The 22,611-nt window shown below is 39.6% G+C and overlaps 2 protein-coding genes, 1 long non-coding RNA gene, 1 other non-coding gene and 1 pseudogene across 9 annotated transcripts in view; 2 read left to right on the top strand and 3 right to left on the bottom strand.

The window, feature by feature from the left end:
• PROS1 (protein S) overlaps positions 1–3,859 on the bottom strand; it is a 101,708-nt gene extending 97,849 nt beyond the window's left edge. Inside the window, exon 1 of the mRNA XM_015128567.3 lies at positions 3,679–3,859. Coding sequence (XP_014984053.1) covers positions 3,679–3,754 — 76 coding nt within the window. The 5' untranslated portion in view covers positions 3,755–3,859. The remainder of the gene's footprint in view (positions 1–3,678) is intronic.
• A 3,183-nt stretch (positions 3,860–7,042) lies between these two features.
• On the top strand, positions 7,043–7,149 carry LOC114676480 (U6 spliceosomal RNA). Its single transcript, XR_003727552.1, has one exon. It is a non-coding gene; the product is annotated as a U6 spliceosomal RNA (small nuclear RNA).
• A 3,054-nt stretch (positions 7,150–10,203) lies between these two features.
• The window catches only part of ARL13B (ADP ribosylation factor like GTPase 13B), a 71,976-nt gene continuing 59,568 nt past the window's right edge, over positions 10,204–22,611 (top strand). For all 6 annotated transcript variants that reach the window (XM_077994056.1, XM_015129242.3, XM_015129235.3 and 3 more), the window contains exon 1: positions 10,204–10,531. In XM_077994056.1, coding sequence (XP_077850182.1) covers positions 10,473–10,531 — 59 coding nt within the window. In that variant the 5' untranslated portion in view covers positions 10,204–10,472. The remainder of the gene's footprint in view (positions 10,532–22,611) is intronic.
• On the bottom strand, positions 14,517–18,975 carry LOC144339428 (uncharacterized). The gene is made up of 3 exons (XR_013414452.1): positions 18,885–18,975; positions 17,583–17,702; positions 14,517–15,007 (listed from the first exon to the last, which is right to left on the bottom strand). It is a non-coding gene; the product is annotated as an uncharacterized LOC144339428 (long non-coding RNA).
• Positions 18,094–18,413, bottom strand: LOC106996166 (non-histone chromosomal protein HMG-14 pseudogene; annotated as a pseudogene).

Here is a 22,611-nt window from a genome sequence, read left to right as displayed (position 1 = left end):
ACATTAGAAATTGTTTCTAACTCTTCCAGCACAAACTCCAACTATAATCTAACCTTGATAAAATCTCTCCATCAGCGCAACATTTTGGACTTTTTAGTGAAGATAATTTAAGAAAAGACAAGGCTTCGTACATAGTAAACGGAATAGTTAGAGAAGGAAAGAAAAGGGTACAAAAGAGGGGGAAAATATGAGTCAGTAGTGTCTAGAGTAGCCTGCACTCACCCAGGGTGGCAGTCTAGATAAGGCCAAAGGGACATCCTCTTTCTCCTATTTCCCCTCACCACATGCCTTAAGTGGGAAATGATTAAAATATGTAGACAGTATCTATTTTATTTTCATTATTTTTGGAGACAGGATCTCACTCTATCACCCAGGCTGGAGCGCAGTGACATAATCATGCTCACTGCAACCTCAACCTCCTGGGCTGAAGTGACCCTCCCACCTTAGACCCCTGAGGAGCTGGGCCTACAAGTGTGTACCAACACATCCGGCTAATTTTTTTTTTTTTAATGTCTTTTATAGAGACAGGGTCTCACTATGTTGCTCAGGCTGGTCTTGAACTCCTGGCTTCATGCGATCCTTCCTCCTCAGTCTCCCAAAGTGCTGGGATTACAGGCGTGAGCACCCATGACTGGGTGACAGTATATATGTTAAATAGAGAGATTCTCATCCCTCTCTCTGATACATATATATATGTATATATATTATATGTAGGCTGGAAAATTAGTTAATATCTCTGAACAATTTCTTTTTTTATTTTTAAACAAATAACTTGAATTAGATTATTTCTAATAACTATTCCTAAAATAAAACTATGATTTGTAAATGTTTTTCTTTAAATCACAACTATAAGCCAGCCATGGTGGTGCATACCTATAGTCCCAGATACTCAGGAGGCTGATTGGAGGATTGCTTGAGGTCAGGAGTTCAAAGCTGTAGTACCTGTGAATAGTCACTGCACTCCAGTCTGGGCAAGATAGCGAGACTTTTTTTAATCACAAAAATATTTTTTTTTAATAGTCCATAGCTTTCTATGGCCTAAACAATGAATTATAGGCTGGGTGTGGTGGCTCACACCTGTAATCCCAGCACTTTGGGAGGCCAAGGCAGCAGGATCACTGGAGGTCAGGAGTTCAAGATCATCACTGGAGGTCAGGAGTTCAAGACCATCACTGGAGGTCAGGAGTTCAAGACCAGCTTGGCCAACATGGTGAAACCCTGTCTCTACAAAAAATACAAAAATTCGCTGGGTGTGGTGGTACATGCCTATAATACCAGCTACTTGGGAGGCTGAGGTGGGAGGATGCCTGTAATACCAGCTACCCAGGACGTGGAGGTTGCAGTGAGCTGGGATCATACCACTGCACTCCTGCACTCCAGCCTGGGCAACAGGGTGAGACTCCATCTCTAAATAAATAAATAAATAATTCTAAGTAAGGGACTACACAATGAATTACAAATAAAATATTTATAACTCTAATTATATCTCAAATTTAAAATCATTTAGAGGCTGGGCGCGGTGACTCTCACCTGTAATCTCAGCACTTTGGCCAGCCAAAGTAGGCAGGCCGCTTGAACTCAGGAGTTCAAGACCAGGCTAGGCAACATGGCAAAACACCAACTCTACCAAAAAAAAAAAAAATACACACAGACACACACACAAATTAGCTGGGCATGGTGCCAGATGCCTGTTGTTCCAGCTACTCAGGAGGCTGAGCTGGGAGGATCCCATGAGCCCGGGAGGGGGAGGTTGCAGTGAGCTGTGATCATGCCACTGCACTCCAGACTTAGTGACAGAGCCAGACCGTCTCAAAAAACAAGTAAATAAGTAAAAATAAAGTAAAATTAAATCATATGGATTAAAAACATCACATCGATATCTAAATTTCCTCTTTAGTAAACCACAGATGACTTTTAATCCAATTAAGCAATCAAAAACTTTTTAACTGAAGGCATTATGGGGCCAATTATTCTTTATGTGATATACTTGAAGAATTAATTTGTCTGCTCTATCAGTGTTTATATATATAACAAGTGTAATTCTCCATATGTTTCTATATAATACACACACACAAACCCATATAATTTTTACCTCTGCCTAGATTCAGTCAAAATGTAACAATCTCTACAAAAAGAAAAGGCCTAGCAAATTTCTATGATGACAAGGAGTTAAGTGTGGCAAGCTACTTTGCCTTTCTCCTCTCCAAAACACTAGCTAGGAAGCAAATATTTAATTGTCCTAATGAACTATATAGGTAATAAGCACCTGGAGTTACAAATTGGCTTAATGATAGGGGTTTGAATGCTGAAGTTTTGCAGTTGTAGCTCTTTAGTGTAAGTTCAAAAAATAATGTTTTAGTCCCAAGTTAGATTTTTAAAGTACTGCATTCATCCTGATGACTAATAGAAACTAGTGGAATGTTAGCAAATTGATATATAATTCTCTAGAAATTTCTATCTTCGAAAAGTTTACTTTGGGGCTCTAGGCTCCTAAAAGTTATTTGTAATTTAGAGTTCTCACTCCCGTTCCAATCCCTAAAAATAAAACATAAAACAAGAAGGCATTTTTGGCCAGGCGTGGTGGCTCATGCCTGTAATCCCAGGATTTTGGGAGGCCGAGGCGGGTGGATCACCTGAGGTCAGGAGTTTGAGACCAGCCTGGCCAACATGGTGAAACCCCGTCTCTAGTAAAAATACAAAAAAAAAAAAAAAAAAAAAAAATTAGCTGGGTGTTCAGGCAGGCACCTGTAATCCCAGCTGCTCTGGAGGCTGAGGCATGAGTATCACTTGAACCCGGAGGCGGAGGTTGCAGTGAGTGGAGATGGAGTCACTGCCCTCCAGCCTGGGCAGCAGAGCAGTCCCTCTCAAACAAATAAAAAGGCATTTTTATTCAACAAACACGCTTACAACTTTAGAAAACAAATTAACTGACCACTAAAAGGTACTAATTGCCTTGCTATTCCTTATATATTTTTCAGAGAAAACTTAATATCCTGTCTTGAACCCGGGCATAAAGACGTAAAGAACCTGAAACACAAAGATAAAGAATTCATGCCACCACCTCAGATCAGTGGCACATAGTGTTAAAAAATCCTCAGTACAAACGATCTGAGAAATAGAATACAGTATTTAACGGTCCTTTTGATTTCAGGGTTAGAAAGTGACATATACCTACTGCTATACAAACCCTCAGTCATCCTAAAACAGGTCGTTAATATGAGACAAGCAAACCAAGCTCAAAGTCCAGAAATTGCAAAAGGGAGGTAGGTTTCAGGAGACCGGTGCAGGTTGGGGGCAGGCGCCTGGACAAAGGGAAAACACAGTGTGTTACCTTTTCTTCCCTACTCATATACTAGAATCTGCTCATCCTGACTGGGAACTTCAGCTTTGAAGGGAAACGGGCAGGTGTTCTCATCCCTCCATTGATACTTAGTGTCAACTAGGTTCTTACATCTGTACTGTAGGCAATACATTCTCGCAACTGTGCAGATAGTGATCCTGCCCCACCATTACACTGTTTGCTCTATCCACGGCTGTTTCATGCGCTGGGTGTCTGTCGGTACTTACTGGAAACTTTCTAGGAGGCTGCAGTTCTAGAGAAGAAAATCCTACTAACCAGGGCACGTAGTTCAGTCGACAATGCTAGGGAAGGGAGAAGAGACGCTATTGATTACTCACAGTTTGCCTCTGAGACGGGAAGCACTAGGAGGAGATACGCCAGCAGCGCCCCGCAGCGCCCACCCAGGACCCTCATTTCGAAGCGCGCGGAGGCGCGGGCGGGGACGGTGGCGCGTCGCGGCGGGGACCGGAGCGCTGGGCGCCGCGGAGCTGCGAGCTTGTGCGCCTCGGTCTGAGCAGTGCTGCGCGGCGGCGCCTGCGACCCAGCGAGCCTCGGCGGAACAGCCGGGGGCGGAGGGGACCGCCCGCTCCCAGCCCCCAGCCCGAGAGGGGAAGTGATAACAAGGACATTTCCAGGAAGCTTTTCGGAGCTGGGGGATGGGCTCTAGTGTTGGAGGCCTAGTAAACACTGCCGAGACATCCTTCCTCACCAGCCCCCTAATTGCTGCTTTTCGTTCCTTTCCTCCACAGTGTGAAGTTTCCGAAGGGGAAGGGGTGGGGAACGCAGTTCTCTGACTGGTCAAGAGAACTTCCAGGGTTCAAGAGGACAGGATCGCTAGGTTCAAAAGGAGAAATAGTGAGACACTGACTTGTCCCTGAAAATATTAACCAAAACCTGGAACTCAATGAGGACTTTAGGAAGAACTATGGTGATAGTAAAAGTAAATGGGGTCATTTTGATCATATGTTTTTTTTGGTCTTGTATGCCATACAGGCATACAAAAATTATAAAGAATATGAAGAAAAGAAGGGAATATTAGAATAATCTGCCTTAAAAAAAAATCTTGCTCCTCTAAAGACTTCAGTTGAAAGTGAATATCTATACATCTACCTATTTATTAATTTAAATTTTTTTTTTTTTTTTTTTTTTTTTTTGAGACAGAGTCTCACTCTGTCGCCCAGGATGCAGTGCAGTGGCGCAATTTCGGATCACTGCAACCTCCACCTCCCGGGTTCAAGTCATTCTCCGGTCTCAGCCTCCTGAGTAACTGGGATTACAGGCAACCGCCACCATGCCTGGCTAGTTTTTTTGTATTTTTAGTAGAGACAGAGTTTCACCATGTTGGCCAGGCTGGTTCTGAACTCCTGACCACAAGGGATCCACCTGCCTCGGCCTCCCAAAGTGCTGGGATTACAGGCGTGAACCACCGCACCTGGCCTTATTTATTTATTTATGTGAGACAGGGTCTCACTGGGTTGCCCAGACTGGAGTGCAGTGGTGTAATCATAGTTCACTGCAGCCTCAAACTTCTGGGCGCAAACCATCCTCCTGCCTCAGTCTCCTGAGTACCTAGGACTACAGTCACACACCACTCTGCCAGGCTAATTTTTAATTTTTTTTTTTTTTTTTTTTGGTAGAGATGGTATCTTGCTGTGTTGCCCAGGCTGGTCTGGAACTCCTGACCTCAAGTAGTCCTCTTGCCTTGGCCTCCTAAAGCTTTGTGATTATAGGGGTGAGCCACTTCTCCAGGCCTGAATATGTTTTTAACACCACAAATTTCATCACACTGCCAGTAATAATTATCAGCACTGAAAATTATGTGTCCTGCATTATAATGTCAAACTTTGTAAAACCATCTGGAATCTATTAATTTCAATTTGATAATATGTCTTTGGATAAAATTCTGGGTTTTTAATTAATCTCAGAAGTGAACTTTGTGAAAGTGATATCTGGCTTTAGCTCAATATGAATTGACACTTGGTAATCTCATTTAGCCAAACTTTGGTTTTGACACAGACCTTAATATACAATTAAAAGTTGTCCAAAATTTAACTTTTAATCTAATCTCATTCATAATCTTAATCCCATCATTTTATCCAGTTTTACACTTCTCCATATCATCTTCTACCAACATAGTGTCTAATTTACTTATTATTTATATTTATTATCCACTTCATCTGTCTTCACCAGTAGAATGTAAGATTCATTAGGGCAGGAATTTTTAAAGGTTTTGTTCACAACTATATTATTAGTGCTTAGAACAGCGACTGGTACGTAAACATTTCATTCAGTTTAATTCAACAATGTGTGCCTGGGAATATTTATGCCAAAATGTCAACAATTATCCTGAAATGACAATGTTAACTAGAATCATAGCAGCATAACTCTTTTCATCATTCAGAATAAACCAGATTACACACTAAAAAGCCAGAAAATTAGTGTTTTAGATAACAAGTGTTTATTTCTTGCTCATTGGAAGTCTACTACAAGTCTGCATGACTTTCCAGGTAACTATCTTCCATGTGTTAACTCAGCAATTCATACTGCTTTGATTTTACAGTCTCTCAAAGTCAACATAGTCTTCTACAATTACCATTGCAAGAAAAGAGAGAACATTGAGAATTGTGCCCCAGCTCTTAAATAGTTTTACCAAGAAGTGACATACCACTTCCATTTCATTAGACAAAGCAAGGCATGAGGTATGCCTGACTTGAAGAGGGTGGGAATATCTGTTATTTCATGTACCTGTAAGGAAAGAGAACTAGACATGGTGAGTAGCACTTATGGCTACAAAACCACTTAAGATATTCAAAAACTAAGAGTCAGCTTTGCTAAGGGACTGCATGTTGGCACCAGGAATGCTCGGTAATGTTATCACTAGCAGAACTGGGGAAGGCAAGAAGTAGAGCAGGTGCTTTAATAGTATTGTTTCATTATGACATGGCTGAGAAAAATAAAATGAATTACTGGCCCAGGCGACTGTGTGTATGGAGTATGCATGTTCTCCCCACATCTGCATGGGTTTTCTCCAGGTGCTCCAGCTTCCTCCCACATCTGAAAGATGTGCATGTTAGGTGAATTGGTATGTATAACCTGTCCCAGTCTGAGTGTGGGCGTGTATGAGAGCACCCTGTGATAGAATGGTGTCCTGTCGAGGGCTAGTCCTCACCTTTTACCCTGAGATGCCACCTATGTCCCTGAACTGGAATAAGTGGACAAATAATTATCTTAGTTGTCATTAATCTTTCTTAAATGTATGTATAGCTCACATTTATTTCAACGTTTACTATTGCTAGGGTTTTCATCTTTATTTTGAAGTTTGGTGATGTTTTTGTGACCAGAAATGTACCATAGGAACTTAATTCTGGTTTATATCAATTTGTCTATGGTAAAATTGGTTTTATTATATGTTATTTTGTTTTAAATGGTAGTTTCTAAGAAACTCTGGATGAAGACAAATGAGAATTTACTGCAAAACTGGTGTTGAGTATATATTTGTAAAAAACAGTACTGAGTATGGTTCCAAAAATGCTCAAGAAACATACACATCGCAAGACCCTTCAGTCACAGAAGTAATAATCAATTTCCACAAGAGAACATGTTTTAAAAAAGAAAAGCAGAGGGAAAAGGTCCTATCTTAGAGGTTACATACAGAAAGCCAGAGGAGGAATGGCCAGGGAGCTCAGAAGAGAACCAGGGGTAGTGCTCACTTCGGCAGCACATGTACTACAATTGGAACAATACAGAGAAGATTAGCATGGCCCCTGCGCAAGGATGAGATGCAAATTCATGAAGCGGTCCATACTAAATTTAAAAAATGAAGAAGAGAACCAGGGTAGGGCAGTGCAGTGCATAACTGTGAAAGACCAAGACAGGAAACAGTTTTAGAAAAGTTAACTATATTGTATATATTAAATAATAGAAAAGAGAGCTGATTTGGTAATTAGGAAGATATAAATTATATCAAAAAATACGTTTTCAGTAGTTAGATGGGACAGAAACCCAATCATAGTAAATGGATCAAAGAGTGAATACAAACAATATAACTTTAGGGTTTGCAAGACACTAGTTTAAGAAAGCGAGTCATGAAAGTAGAGTCAGCAGAAACAGTCCTAAATTGGCTTGGAGTTAAGGGAGCATTGCAGTCTCATCCTGTCCTGCTCTCCTATCTCCCACCATGGATATTTGGAGGTAGGAGGAAACATACCATAAGTGTTTATGGGACAGGTGACACCAACTTTAAAATCTGCTATCTATTATTTATCGGAAATTACACTTAAGCTTCATTTCTCTCATTTCACCATCTTAGCAACCTGGCAAAGTAGGTATTTTAATTTCCATGTTATAGATAGGGTTGTTGGAGCTCAGAAAAAGTTATCCCAAAATAAAGGCCTTGGAAGCAAAGTTTCTGTCTCTAACTTTCTGTTCCCCATCTCTTGCACCTCATTCTCCCCCTAAGCAAGCCATAGAAACTATAATTCCTCTTTTTCCAGGTGCAGTTACAGAAACCACAACCCCCTTTCCCCAAAGCCAGCCACAAACCCCAAAATATTACTCTAACCTTCTTCCTTTCCGTGAAAGACCTGCCCATAAATAAATTCTTTGACCTGCATTGTTTGATAGTACGTCTTAAGACTCTCATTCTAGAAAGCGTCCTAACCCAGACCTTGGAAGAAGCAATGCTGAACAGTTAGGTCGAGAGGAATCTGAACAGACAGGACTTGCTGAGTTTCTTCACATAGTCTCTTCTTATTAGGGCATATCCTTTTTGACCAATAAGAGTTCTACATGGCTTTTCATTCTTCATCGAACCCAAGTGTAAAAATGGGTAGTTTTCCCCGTATCTTTGCATCTCCATTTGCAAGGCTCCCATGTCACATAAAACTTGGATTAAATAAATTTGTTATGCTTTTCTCTTGCTATTCTATCTTTTTGTTATATGAGTGTTGGCTGTGACTATTAAGATGAGAAGAAAAGGTATCACCCCCTTTGTTCCCCATAAGGCACAGTATTTTGGAGACAGCAAGCTGTATGAGATGTATATAAATTTGAATTAAAATTACATGAGGCTGGGTGCCATGGCTCATGCCTGTAATCCCAGCACTTTGAGGCAGGTGCATCATTTGAGGCCAGGAGTTCGAGACCAGCCTGGGCAGCATGATGAAACCCCATTTCTACAAAAAAATACAAAAATCAGCTGGGCATGATGGCACACATCTGTAGTCTCAGCTACTTGGGAGGCTGAGGCGGGAGGATCACTTGACCCCAGGAGGCAGAGGTTGCAGTGAGTGGAGATCATGCCACTGCACCCCTGCCTGGGTGACAGAGGGAGACTCTGTCTCAAAAACAGAACAAAACAAAACAAAGTTACATGAGTTAGTAAAGGACAGAGAGTAATTTAAAATCTATATCTATCTTAGTTTCAAATCATTATATTCCCCATGAATACACTGGGATTCTCAGTGCCTTCTATCCTTTTATCAGGATTTGATAATATTTATTTAAGTAGAAAATGGACACACAGATCCCTACATATTGTGCATAATTTTTTTTCCCTACAGAAATTTCCTTGTCATTTCTTATTCTCCAAAGAATATAAAAGAAATGCAAATATTACATACCTCTTTAAAAAATAAACCATTACAAAATAGTCAAGAGATAACAATCTTCATCTTGCAGAAATCAAATAGCCAGCAATTTATGTACCTAAAAATCCCAAAACAAACATACATCAAATGGTTATTTATTTATTTATTTATTTATTTATTTATTGTTGAGATGGAGTCTCGCTCTGTTGCCCAGGCTGGACTGCAGTGGCCAGATCTCATCTCACTGCAACCTCCGCCTCCCGGGTTCAAGCGATTCCCCTGCTTCAGCCTCCTGCGTAGTGGGACTACAGGCGCGTGCCACCACACCCGGCTAATTTTTCTTTCTTTCTTTTTTTTTTTTTTTTGTATTTTTAGTAGATACGGAGTTTCGTCGTGTTAGCCAGGATGGTCTGGATCGCCTGGTCTCGTAATCCGCCCGCCTCGGCCTCCCAAGGTGCTGGGATTACAGGAGTGAGCCACCGCGCTGGCCCCAAATGGTTATCTTTGAGAGGTCCTGTGAGATCTCATTTTCTTCATCTTGTTTCTTTTTAGTATTTTTCACATTTTCTACAACAAATGCATTTTTCTTTTGTAATCACAGTCCCCCCTACAACAAATATCATACAATTCCATTTCACATATGTAACAGTGATAAATATTTTAGAGATTAAGGCTTCACTCTTATCTGACCTATTGAGAAAATTTAGCAAGCGAATTTCCCCCTTGTCTTTAACTTATAAGAATTGCCCCAGTGTGTTGTTCCTGTAGTTATGCTGCCTAAGTTGGCCAGAATCCTGGAGGGTTCCCATCCCTGCGCAAAAACAAACAAACAAACAAAAAATAAAAAAAAAAAAGAGAAAAAGAAAAAGAAAGAAAAGAAAGAAAAAGAGAAAACCCATGTACAAGACCTGAGATCTCTGAATCTCAGTTGGGGACACTGGAGAAAGAAAAGGAACAGCACCATGGATTGGCAACACATTTTGTATAGGTATAAAGATAGGCCTTTCTGGAGATTTGTCCTGGATCCTCCAGCTTATCTCCGGACGCTCCGGTTGCCTAGTTACGAGAACTAGCTACCTCGAGCTCCGCCTCCTTCTTCTAGAGTACTCCCCTTTCACCTTTCCTGGTCTCCCGCAGGGGCGGGTAGCCAGGACTCTTCAGCCACTCAGAGGCCTCCACCGCAGGACCTCAACCGATGATTGGAGGAGTGCAGTACGGGCGTTTCCTGGGGAACGCCTTACGCGCCTCGAAGTAACGTCAGCACGTCGACGCGGGGCTTTTCTTCAGCCGGGTCCCGCTAACTCGGCTACGGTGTATCTGCGTCTTTGGCCAGGCTGTTTTTTGGCTAAGAGAGCAGTCGTCGCGGACCGGCGCTGTTAGCAGGGCTTAGTGCTCTGACTGGCCGCCTTGACCTCCCTCCCGGCTTTTCCTTCCGACTTATCCACTTTAGGGGCGTCTCGGAGTGGCGGAGACCCCCGGGGAAGAGCGGGGTGCCGGTGTCCGCTCCGGGCTCGGATGGGAAGTGGCGGGAGGAGCGACCCGGGATGTTCAGTCTGATGGCCAGTTGCTGCGGTTGGTTCAAGCGGTGGCGGGAGCCCGTCAGGTAGGCTGGAGCCAGCTGTCCCGGCGATCCTAGGGGTTGGGGATGGCTGCGCCCCAGGGGCGGGGCGCCGCCTGTTCCCCGCGCATGCAAGAGTCTGTCCCAGGCCGCAAGGGATGCTTTCATTCCCAGGGTGTCCCGGGAGGGAGAGATTGGAGGATGTAGCGTTTCTGTCTGGTCCACTTTACGTTACGATTGACAGTGCTTATCGTTGTTATATTTTAAATAGGTTTGAATTTGTTAAAAAGTGTGTGTGTGTGTATGTGTGTGTGTGTGGAATTGAAAACTATCCGTTGTGTGTTTTTCTTCTGAAGCTTTTGTACTGGAAGTTCTTTTAAAAAGAGGGGGACATGGAATATAGTTTTCATAATATGCGCACATTCCATTCCAACTTACACCTCCACACACCCCCACACAGTTGTATTTGAGCACGTGGGCTTGAAATCTGGCTCCACTACTTAATAATTATATGACTCAACCATTTTGGCCCCACCTTTCTTAAATATTAAACGAGAGTGATAATACTCTGTGCTTTAGAAATATTGTATTCAATGAGAACAAGTGATGGATAGTGTTTTCTTAACTGTAATGTAGCTTCCAATTTTCATACGCTTCTCTAGTAAAACATTTTAATTGAAAGGGTCCACTTTTTAACATTTCATTTTGCAATGCTAGAAGTGTTAATAATTAGCACCTGTTACTTGATATTCATTCATTCAACAAATATTTATTAAGACAATACCTTGTGCCAGGTGCTGTCTTAGGAAATAATCAGTGAAATTGATGCTTTTGAAACTGAGGCCTAACCTGTAAAGAAACCTCGTGTTTGTTATATAAATAATGTTGACTTTTCATAGTTCTAGTCTGGAATTGGGCCAAGGATAAGATAAAGCAATTGTTAACATTTTAAGTATATTTGCCAAGAGAATGAACTGTCCTTTAAAGAATGAATCTGAAAAGCTACACTGACACATTATAATGGAAAATACATGTCTAGGTTGGAAAAAAAGTAACTTTAAATGAAACTAAAGATTCGTCCTGATTATTAGCTCTTAACTGAATTTGAATGTTTTAAATATAAGTGGTAAGATCAACTCTGTAAGTCAAAGATGGGCTGGATTTGGTGGCTCACGCCTGTAATCCCAGCACTTTAGGAGGCCGAGGCTGTTGGATCTTTGGAGCTCTGGGATTCGAGACCAGCCTGGGGAATATGGCGAAACCCCGTTTCTACAATAAAATAAACGGCGCGGTGACGCGCACCTGTAGTCCCAGCTACTCTGGAGGCTGAGTCAGTAGGATCACTTGAGCCCGGGAGGCGGAGGTTGCAGTGAGCCGATATCGCTCCACTGCCTGGGTGACACAGTGCAACCCTGTCTCAAAAAAAAAAAAAAAAGGTCAAAGAGTGGTTTTAGGTGTATAGATTCTGATTTTTTTGTTTTAATTATATTCTGTTCTAATTTCAAAGTATCTACTAAGACTTGAGGGTCATTCCTAATAGTTGGCGCCTCATTTTCCATCGTGTCTGCTTTTAAGAAATGTATTTGGTTTCTATTGAAGGCATATAACTTACGTTCTTTTATCTAAGAACAGTGAAAACGTGTAATTCGAAGGAGTGTTCAATTTAATTCATCATTCTTAGTCTTTGCTTTCCTTAGCAGCTTTTGTGTATATACGCTCTGGAATGATTTGTTTAAAGAAAAGACAGAGTTCAGAGAAAGGAGAATGTATTGATTTCCAAGTAGAACAGATAATTGAATTTTCTTAATAAAGCATTAGTAAAATTTAGCGGCATAACCCAGCTTGTATTTTCTTCTTTAGTAAGTACCATCTAAATTTGTCCTGTCCGGTAGGGTAACAACGAGCTACATGTGGCTGTTGAGCGTTTGAAATGTGGCTAGTCTGAATTGAGATGCTGTAAGTGTATGTTTAATACATAGTGCGCTTTGAAAGATTATGCAAAAAAGTCAGCATCTTATCAGTCTGTTAAAAGTTTGATTACATGTTGAAATGATAACTTTTGCATATGTTAGATTAGATAGTATATTAGAATTAACCTTTTTTTTACTTTTTAAAAAATGAGATTACTAGAGAATTTCAATGTATATGTGGCTTATATTACATTTCTTCTGGACCTTACTGTTCTAGATCATAGTCTAATATAAAGGACGTAGGTAAACATCTCAATTTGGATAACTGTCAAAGGATTTGAAAACAAGTTGGATTACACCTATCTTCTAAGTCCTCTTGTTCAATGCCTGATTTATAACAGTGGCTGAATAAATATTTGCCAAATATTGTATGTAGTTTGATTTTTCTTAGTAATAGTCATCCTTAAGTAAATAACATTAGCAAGTAGTTCCATTTATTTTACTGGAATAAATGAGAGGTGAGCAAGCTAATTTTAAAAACAAAATTTTGTGCTTTTATGGTATTCTCTATTTTTTAAACAGAAATTGCCTGTTTGATTATTATGTATTTGTTTTCTGTAGAATTTCTTATTAAGATTCCTCTTCATGTTTATATTTTATGAAGATATCCTGACAAATGTGAGGAGTGAATTTGTAAAAGAGATGATGATGGTTATTAATACATTATATTTGAGATTACTTTGCAGATCTGTTTAATATATTCTGTACCCATTGTATTTACCCACCACTCCTCACTTAGATCCTCTCCTAGTGAGCATATTATTCCAGACATTGGAATCAGGGATTAGATTTGTGTGATAAGGACAAGGCAGGAGTCGGAGATCAAGTGTTAAGGCACCAGTCTAGGTCAGGAGTCAAGATCTTATAAAAGTTTAAGGCTTGATCCCCCTTAGTGGAGTACCGAACCCCACTTATTTGGGGTTTGGTATGGCCCCATTCATGAATTTTGGTTCAGTTTGGTATGGCTCCATTCATGAATCAATGAATGTGGAAGTAAACTCTTGAAACTTTTATTGTTCCTAAGTTTGTCTTTTAAAAATATGTTACCAAATTGCTCCTCAGAAAGGATTAAAAAAATAAAATAAAACACCGTTTCTACTCCTACCAACAGGGCATTGGAGTGCCTTTGTCACTGAGAAAATCAGGAGTCATCAGTTTTTCATCTTCTTCAGGTTACAGGGGAACCTTTCCGCTTTGAGTTTCTGTTTTTGTTGTTGTTGTTGTTGTTGTTTTTGATTACTAGGAAGATTAGCTTTTTTTTCCTTGAACATTTGTGTTTTTCTCAGCAATTGTCCATTGGATTCCTGTTATGTTTTTTCTATTGGGGCAGGTGTGTTTTCCTACTGAATTTTTAAAAAGAAATTTTAAGTGTTTATCATAGCTACTGTTTCTCTGTAGTACAATTGACACTTAAACAACACAGGGTTTAGGGGCACTGAACCCGGCCTTGCCAGCACAGTCAGAAATCCACGTATAACTTTTGACTTCCCAAAAACTTAATTACTAATAGCCTCCTGTTGACTAGAAACCTTACTGATGACGTGAATAGTCAGTTACCACAGATTTTTTATATTATATGTATAATTTATTGTTATCTTAAAGTTAGAGGAAAGGAAATGTTAAGAAAATCATAAGGGACTGGGCGCGGTGGCTCAGGCCTGTAATCCCAGCACTTTGGGAGGCCGAAGTGGGCGGATTACTTGAGGTCAAGAGTTCAAGACTAGCCTGGCCAACATGGTAGAAACCCTGTCTCTATTAAAAATACAAAAATTAGCTGGGCGCGGTGGCGGGTGCCTGTAAATACCAGCTACTCGGTAGGCTGAGGCAGGAGAATCACTTGAACCTGGGAGATGGAGGTTGCAATGAGCCGAGATCGTGCCACTGCACTCCAGCCTGGGCGACAGAGCAAGACTCTGTCTCAAAAAAAAAAAAAAATATATATATATATATATATGGAAGAAAAAATGTATTAACTATTAAGTAGAAGCGGATCATCATAAAGGTCTCCATCCTTATCCTCTTCCCTTTGAGTAGCCTGAGGAGAAAGAGGAAGAGGGGTTGGTCTTACTGTCTCAGGGATTGCAGAGGCAGAAGAGGTGGACATGGAGGCTAGGGGGGCAGAGGCAGGAGAGGAAGGCACACATGTAACTTTCATTAAACAAAAATTTGTGTATAAGTAGAACTGTGCAGTTCAAACGTGTGTTGTTCAAGGGTCAGTTGTATAATATTGCAAGTATTTTCTTTCCATTTGTTATATTTTCAAATTTTTGTGATTTTTATATATAAACATTTAAAATTTTTGAATTCAGGCTGGGTGTGGTGGCTCACACATGCAATCCTAGTGCTTTGGGAAGATTGCTTGAGCCTAGGAGTTTGAAATCAGCTTGGGCAATATAGTGAGACCCCATCCCTACAAAACAATTTTTAAAAAATTAGCCATACGTAGTGGCATGTGCCTGTAGTCCGAGCTACTTGGGCTGAGGCAGGAGGATGGCTTGAGCCCCAGAGGTGGAGGCTGCAGTGAGCCAAGGTTGCCCCACTGCAGCCTAGCCTGGGCGAAAAAGTGAAACCCTGTCTCAATCAATCAATCAATCAATCAATAAGACTAAATAAAAATTTTAAATTCAGATATATTACTTTTTCAGTGTAATGTTTAGAAAGTTCATCAGCATTCCAATATTACATTCACATATACTTTTTTCTAGTACTTTTATATTTTAATTTTTAACATTAAAAACTTTTAATCTGTTGCAATTTATTTAGCCTATAGGGAGCAGCCTTCATCTTGAGTACAGGACACAAGGTCTGTGAAGCTATGATGCTCAGTAAATCTCTGGGCCTTACAGCAGATTCTAACCCTTACACATTCTCATCTACACATTTTGAGCTCCTGTTATTTGTAACATAGCATCTAGGTGATGAAATATTGCGTGTAAAATACAATGATTGAATATGCAAGAGTTGAAAGATGATTTTTAAGATTTTTAACAAGAATCAGGAAAGAGGATTTTAGAAGGGGTGTAATTTTACCTGGGTCTTGAAGAAATTTATGCAACAAATTTTGCATACAAATTTTGGCAACAAAATTCTTTGTTTATATAAAAATATACATGTTATATAACTCCTTATATATTATGTATATATAACAAAAAATATTTTTACTGTTATTTAATCAAAAGGAAGATATAATAAGTACCATATGCCTGCCAGGTTTTATAAATTTTAATCTTTAGTCATCATATTTCAATTTTAATAAGTAGGTAACAAATCCTTGAAACTTCCTGCCCCCTATTCATCTCCTCCCTTTCTTCCACAGAGTTAACCTTTAATTGGAACTGATTTCTTGTCCATCTATGTTTTTTCAGCATCACAATACAACCTATCAAAGCTTTACTTCAAATTTATTAGTAAATTGTTGTTTGCTATGGCCAAGTCTAAAATAAGATATTCAAATGTTACAGTACACAACGTTTCTAGTGGTCTGTTTGTCCTCTTTGCTATGAACTTTTTCATTGAGGGAATACTTAACTCCCTAATACCATAATTCTTGGCCTAAATAAATATAACTATAAATCTAGACCATTTATAGAAATTGCTGAGTTCTTAATTTTCTAATTAACCTGTACATACAGATTAGTGAGGATTATCTATTGTACTGTATGCTGAACTGGAATATTTTACATCTCTTTTTATCCCTCTAGTTCTAATTGATTATGCATAGTAAGAATTTTAGAATTTTAAGATAGAAAAGGACCTAGAGACACTCTTATTTTACCCTCATATTTTAGAGATGAAAAAATGGATGCTAAGAATTTGACTTGATCAAGGCTTTAAAGCAGGCTGTGAACCCAAGTTTGGCCTTCTCACTATTTATTCATACTCAATAAATTTAGATAATGATTTTGCTATAATATGGGGTTCTAGATCTGAATCGAAATGTCAGAAAATAGCGTACTTCTGCAATAAAATCACACTTTTTTCAATACATTTTTTCATTCTATCAATTTGTCGTATAGTGATTCTTTAAAATTCTCACATATGTATCACAAAACCCTGTTCTGAAGTCTTTTTTGTATATGTATTTGTTACTTTTAGAATTTATATGTTAATGTTAAAATTTAGAACTTGCTCCATGTATTTTTAAATGTTTTAGATAATAGAGTTTCGATGTGTCAAACTTTGATTTTAGTGTTTTTAGTGAAATATTTTCTTTGACTTGCAGAATATTTTTGAAGTTAAAAAACAGCTTTTATGGGCCAGGCATGGTGGCTCGTACCTGTAATCCCTGCACTTTGGGAAGCCATGGTGGATGGATCACTTGAGGTCAGGAGTTTGAGAGGAGCCTGGCCAACATAGTGAAACCCCGTCTCTACTAAAAATACAAAAAATTAGCCAGGCATAGTGGTAGGCTCCTGTAATCCCAGCTACTTGGGAGGCTGAGGCAGGAGAATTGCTTGCACCCAGGAGGCAGAGGTTGCAGTGAGTCGAGATCTCGCCACTGCACCCTCCAGCCTGAGTGACAGAACGAGACTCCATCCCCCACCAAAAAAAGGAATAGCTTTTATGTAATTAACATATTGAAAGTCTTATCTTCCTTAGTTAAAAGATGAGGAAGTTTAGATTTGTAGATGTTCAAATGATTGCCATAATGTCGTTCAGGAAAGGGTCTCATTCTATTGCCTAGTCTGGAGTGCAGGGGGTCTCGCTCTATTGCCTAATCTGGAGTGCAGAGTAGTGATCACCGCTCACTGCAGCCCTGACTGCCCCGGCTCAAGTGATCCTCCCACTTCAGCCTCCCAAGTAACTGGGAGGTACGTGCCACGATGCCTGGCTATTTTTTTTTTTTTTTTTTTTGTAAAGAAAAGGTCTCACCATGTTGCCCAGGCATGTCTCAATCTCCTGGGCTCAAGTAATTCTCCCACCTTGGCCACCCAAAGTGCTGGGATTATAGGCATGAGCCACGGTGCCCGGCCTCTTTTTAAAATAGTTATAGTGATGTTCCAACTTAACATTTGGAGGCAAATTTTTCTTAAGAGGATTATCAAGAGCCAGTATCTACAAGTGTTTGATAAGCTGTACACGTTCTACCAATTCACAGTTTAATACCATGTACACGATATACCCACATTTTCAGTCTTCCACAGCACATTAACACAGTTCTCAGGAAAACAGGGCTTCTGTTACAGTGTACACAGTTCCGACAGGGAGAGCCACGATCGCGGAGTGGTTTTCTTTAGGAAACAATTCTGTGAAAAAAACATGGGAATAGGAGTAATCTAAAATGTTCAAGACCTTAAATGCAGGATTCTGACTCTGTATTGCCATTTAGTATATTTTGTATTACAATATATAAAAACTCAGCCCTAATCTATGGAATGTTAAGCTGACGTCCAGGACACTCAAAACTTGCTGTGATTCAGTATCCCATACTGTTTTCTGGTTTCATGAAAAATAAACAACCAGAGAATTATTTCACCTCCTGAAAAAACTTAACAATGGAATGAGGTGGGATTTCCTGCTTCTCAAAATTGTTTCTAGAGCTACTAAAAAACTTGCACTTACAAAACAGTTGATAAAAATACCCTGGATTGTACAAGAAGGGAGACAGGGACTACAGATAAGACATGGTATATTATATTAATCAGACTTGGCTTCTTTCTCTCCTGCTTCATCAGAGGTTGGAGTCTCCTCGGTTTTAGTTTCTTCGTTTTCTGCAGGTAAATCTTCTTTAGTTTCTTGGTTAGCCACTTTGACCTGTTTTCCCTTTTTCCCTTTTGTTTGCATTTTTTTTTTTTAAATCTAAAGATTTATCCTTTCCTGATGCCTCTTTGGCTTCGTTTCCACTTTTGCAGGAGCAGGTTTAGCTGACAAGTACACAGATCTCCTCTTGGGCTCTTCCTTCGCCACCCCTTCGGCTGAACTGACCTTCCTCTTGGGCATCTTGGCGGCGGGAAGGGCGCTTGCTGGGCACCTGTGGGCCACGGCGCTGAGAGCCTTCGCGAAGCTGGGCTGCCTGGCTACTGGCACTCCTCCCGCCGCCTGAGCTGCTGAGACCCCTATTTCAGTTTTGAAAGTCTTTCTGTTAATTAGTACCTAGAAACCATGAGCATGTAAGCTTTTTTCAGAAAACTTCAGCCAATTTGATGTATGTGGATTTAATAACATTCTTTAATATGAGCTATTTTGATGTGAAGATTTGTATAAATTAACTTCATTATAGTACTTTCTCAATCTAATGTATTTTAATTTTACTTAATATTTACTCAGCAAATGGGGGTCAGAAAATGTTTGTTGTTTCTTTCAGTAGAGAAGCCTACTGTGTGCCCAGCACATTTGATACAGGTGCTACAGAGCTGATTAAGGGAAGTTCTGGTAGAGGAGCCTGTATAAAAAGTAGCGGGGATGGTTGTGAAGGGCTGGGGGAATACCTGGCATGGAAGGAATCCTTGGCATGGCAGGCCTCCCAGGAGTGGCAGAAGTGGGGGCTGCCAAATTGAGACTTGATTTTCTATAAGGATTTTAAGCAGAAAAATGCTGTGGTTAGATTTTTTTTTTTTTAAACAGCCTCACGCTGTCACCCAGGCTAGAGTGCAGTGACATCATCCCAACTCATTGCAGCCTGTCTTATTTAATTTTCATTACATCCCTTTAGAATGGCTATTGTTATTATCCTATTTTATTGATGAAATTCTGAGAAGTAATGTGTCGTATAGCCTAGAAACGGCAAATCTGGCACTTGAACTCAGGTCTCTAACACCAAGTTTGTGGCTACATTTCAGAGTACCCATAATTCCTCTTATGTTACTTATTACTAGTATAGCATACTGTAAATCCTATAATACTTCAGAGTTCTTTGTATCTCAGCCTTTCTAGTAATCAAAGACCTAGGGATGACTATAATATTAGGAATGAGGTGATCACTTTCAACTTCTGGAAAGGTTCCATCATTAATTATTTGATAATACAGTTTATTTCTTTTTTTGTTTGTTTGTTTGTTTTTGAGACGAAGTCTTGCTCTGTTGCCCAGGCTGGAGTGTAATGGTGCGATCTCAACTCACTGCAACCTCCACCTCCTGGGTTCAAGTGATTCTCCTGTCTCAGCCTTCTGAGTAGCTGTGATTGCGGGTGTGCACCACCAGGCCTGGCTAATTTTTTTTTTTTTTTTTTTTTTTTTTAGTAGAGATGGGGTTTCACCATGTTGGCCAGGCTAGTCTCAAACTCCTGACCTCAAGTAATCCACCTGCATCGGCATCCCAAAGTGGTGAGATTACAGGTGTGAGCCACTGTGCCTGGCCCAGTTTGATTATCTCTTAGCTGAAATGTTTGGGACCTAAGATTTATCAAAATTTTTTTTTTATTTTGGAACATTTGCATATATATATAAAACGAAGTATCTTGGGAATGGCCTCCAAGCCTAAACACGAATTTCATTTATGTTGTATATGCAATAGTCTGAAGGTAATTTTATAAAATATTTTAAGTAATTTTGTACACATAACAAAGTTTCGATTGCCACCTGTCACATGAAGTCAGATGTGGAATTTTCCACTGTGGCGTCATACTGGTGTTTAAAAAGTTTAGGATTTTGGAGCATTTCAGATTCCAGATTTTTGGACTAGGGATGCTCATTTACTGGTTCCTGAAGTAGAAGTATGTCAAGTTCCCTTTAGACTCACTACATAGTTGTATTGAGTTGTGACTATGTTCTTCTTTTGTTTGAGGCTGCTATACTGAGGTGTCCTCTTAACCCCTTACTTATCAACTCATAACGTGAGTGGTATTTTCTCGTGCAGTGTTCTCATTCTGGCATCCCTTCAGCTTCCTTCTGTTTTCACCTTTTCCTTGCTTGGCTAACTTCTCACTTTAAGAACTTAGGTTAGGCATTACCTTAAGAAGCTTCTCTGACCTTCTGCCCTAACTTTGGGCTGGATAAAGTCCCCTTGTTGTGTATTCCTTTATCATCTTACATATATAGCTAAAGATGTTAAACTTTCGTAGTGTCAGAATGTATTTGTATTTATGTTTTAGTCACTCTCACTAGAGGTTGAGCACTTCAGGACAGAAATGATGTCTGAGGCATTTTTGTATCCACAATGCTTAATGTGCTTTAATTGTATTACCATCTGACCAAATGATTAAATGATTGATTTTATTGCTAGTGTCAACTTTTGTAGACACTGTAAACCTAAGAGCACTGTATATTATTTTTTCAATTTGAAGGGCTAATGTATTTGATCAGATAATCATCAGACTAAGAGATATTGGCAATCTTTCATCTTTCTGTTGTCATACAGCACCACAGCCAAACTGTTCCCAATAATAATTTACCATATTTTTATATGTATGTATGCATGCATGTATGAATGAATTAATGAATGAATGACAGGGTCTCATTCTGTTGCCCACGCTTCAATGCAGTGGTGCAGTCATGGCTCACTGCAACTTCAGTGGGCTCAAGTGATCCTCCCACCTCAGCCTTCCAAGTAGCCAGGACTGTAGGCACACATCACCATTCCCCGCTAATTTTTTAAAAAGCTTGTTGTAGGGACACAGTCTCATTATGTTGCCCAAGCTGGTCTTGGGCTTAAGTGATCCTCCTGCTTTGGCCTCCCAGAGTGCTGGGACTACAGGTGTGAGCCACCGTGCCCGTCCAATTTATCATGTTTTAAAAAGCTGTAGCTACGTGTACATTTTAACATAGGTTAAATAAATTATACCTCTTTATAGAAGCCTGAGTTTTAGGTGAATGTTAACCTTTTAATCACATTCTGTCCTGAAAGTATAAATTTAATCCTTCGTTATCAGGCTTTGCAGTAATTCATGCTGTGATTTTTATTTGTACTGCTTATTAGTTATGTCTATTCAGTAATGCTTTAATTCCCTAAAACATTTAATTAAAGCCTTTTCCAGGAATAGGGCATAATCTTAAAAATTAACTAGTTGCAAAGGTAGTCAAAGTGAAAATAGAAATAGAATTATTTTATGCCAGTCTCAACACTATTATAAGTCCTTCTTTGAAGGACATTTTTGTTTGTTTGAGCCTAATAGCCTATAAATAAAGACAGACTCTTAAGGTAAAAGCTGATTTTCTTGGTGGCCTTAGGAACAGTGTTTCAAAATGCACAGTATATATGTATTTAGATGTTTGTTTTTTTAAAAAACTGAAATCTTGACAAGAATGGAGAAAAACGTGAGATGCTCTATGTAATGGAGAACAAGGAGTTATTTTTCATGGATTGGTGTATCAGGGAATTTTTACTTTGACTTGTAAGGGATGTGAAAAGATTTCGTGATGTTTCCAGGAACTGCCAACTCATTTGATGCTTATTTGTTTATTTGTGGTATTGTCTTCTCTGACTTCCAGAGTGGACTCTGTGGTCTGCTGTCTATCCTTATGACTGCTCACTGCTTCTCCTAATTTATAACAGTTATCTCATGTTACTGTAATTACCTCTCCAGTGCCTTTTTTCTTTCTAGGCTCTGAGGTTTATGAGGCCTAATAATTGTGGATATTTGTTTGCTGCTATGTAAGGGGTGCTTAATATTTATGGAATAAATGATGTAAACTAGTAGAAAACAGGGATTTATTCCCCAAAAGTAATTGCTTTGGTTCATGGCAGTGTTTAAAGCACTGTAGATCTTGAAATGCATTGTATACATAAAGAACAATTGAGTTAGCTTTAATATTAGCGTTACTTTAGTCCAATTCATTGTATCTCTAGTAACTTGAATTATCTAAAATATTTATTTTATCATTTAATTTTAATTTTATTTATTTTATTTTTTGAGACAGCATCTCACTCTGTTGCCCAGGCTGGAGTACAAGTGGTACGATCTCGTCTCACTGCAACCCCTGCCTCCCGGGTTTAAGCAATTCTCGCAGCTTAGCTTCCCAGGTAGCTGGGACTACAGGCATGTACTGCCAGCCTGGCTAATTTTTGTGTTTTTTTTTTTTTTGTAGTGATGGGATTTCGCCGTGTTGTCCAGGCTGGTCTTGAACTCTTGAGCTCAAGTAATCTGCCCTCCTCAGCCTCCCAAAGTGCTGAGATTACAGGAATGAACCTACAGGCCTGACCTGGCTTGTTTTATTTCGTTTTATTATTTTATTTTATTTTTGAGGTGCAGTCTTGCTCTGTTGCCTAGACTGGAGTGCAG

Source organism: Macaca mulatta, chromosome 2 (assembly GCF_049350105.2).
Source record: "Macaca mulatta isolate MMU2019108-1 chromosome 2, T2T-MMU8v2.0, whole genome shotgun sequence".
Taxonomy (NCBI): domain Eukaryota; kingdom Metazoa; phylum Chordata; class Mammalia; order Primates; family Cercopithecidae; genus Macaca; species Macaca mulatta.
The sequence above is the reverse complement of the archived record's forward strand: the minus strand, read 5'-3'. Positions and strand labels throughout refer to the sequence as shown.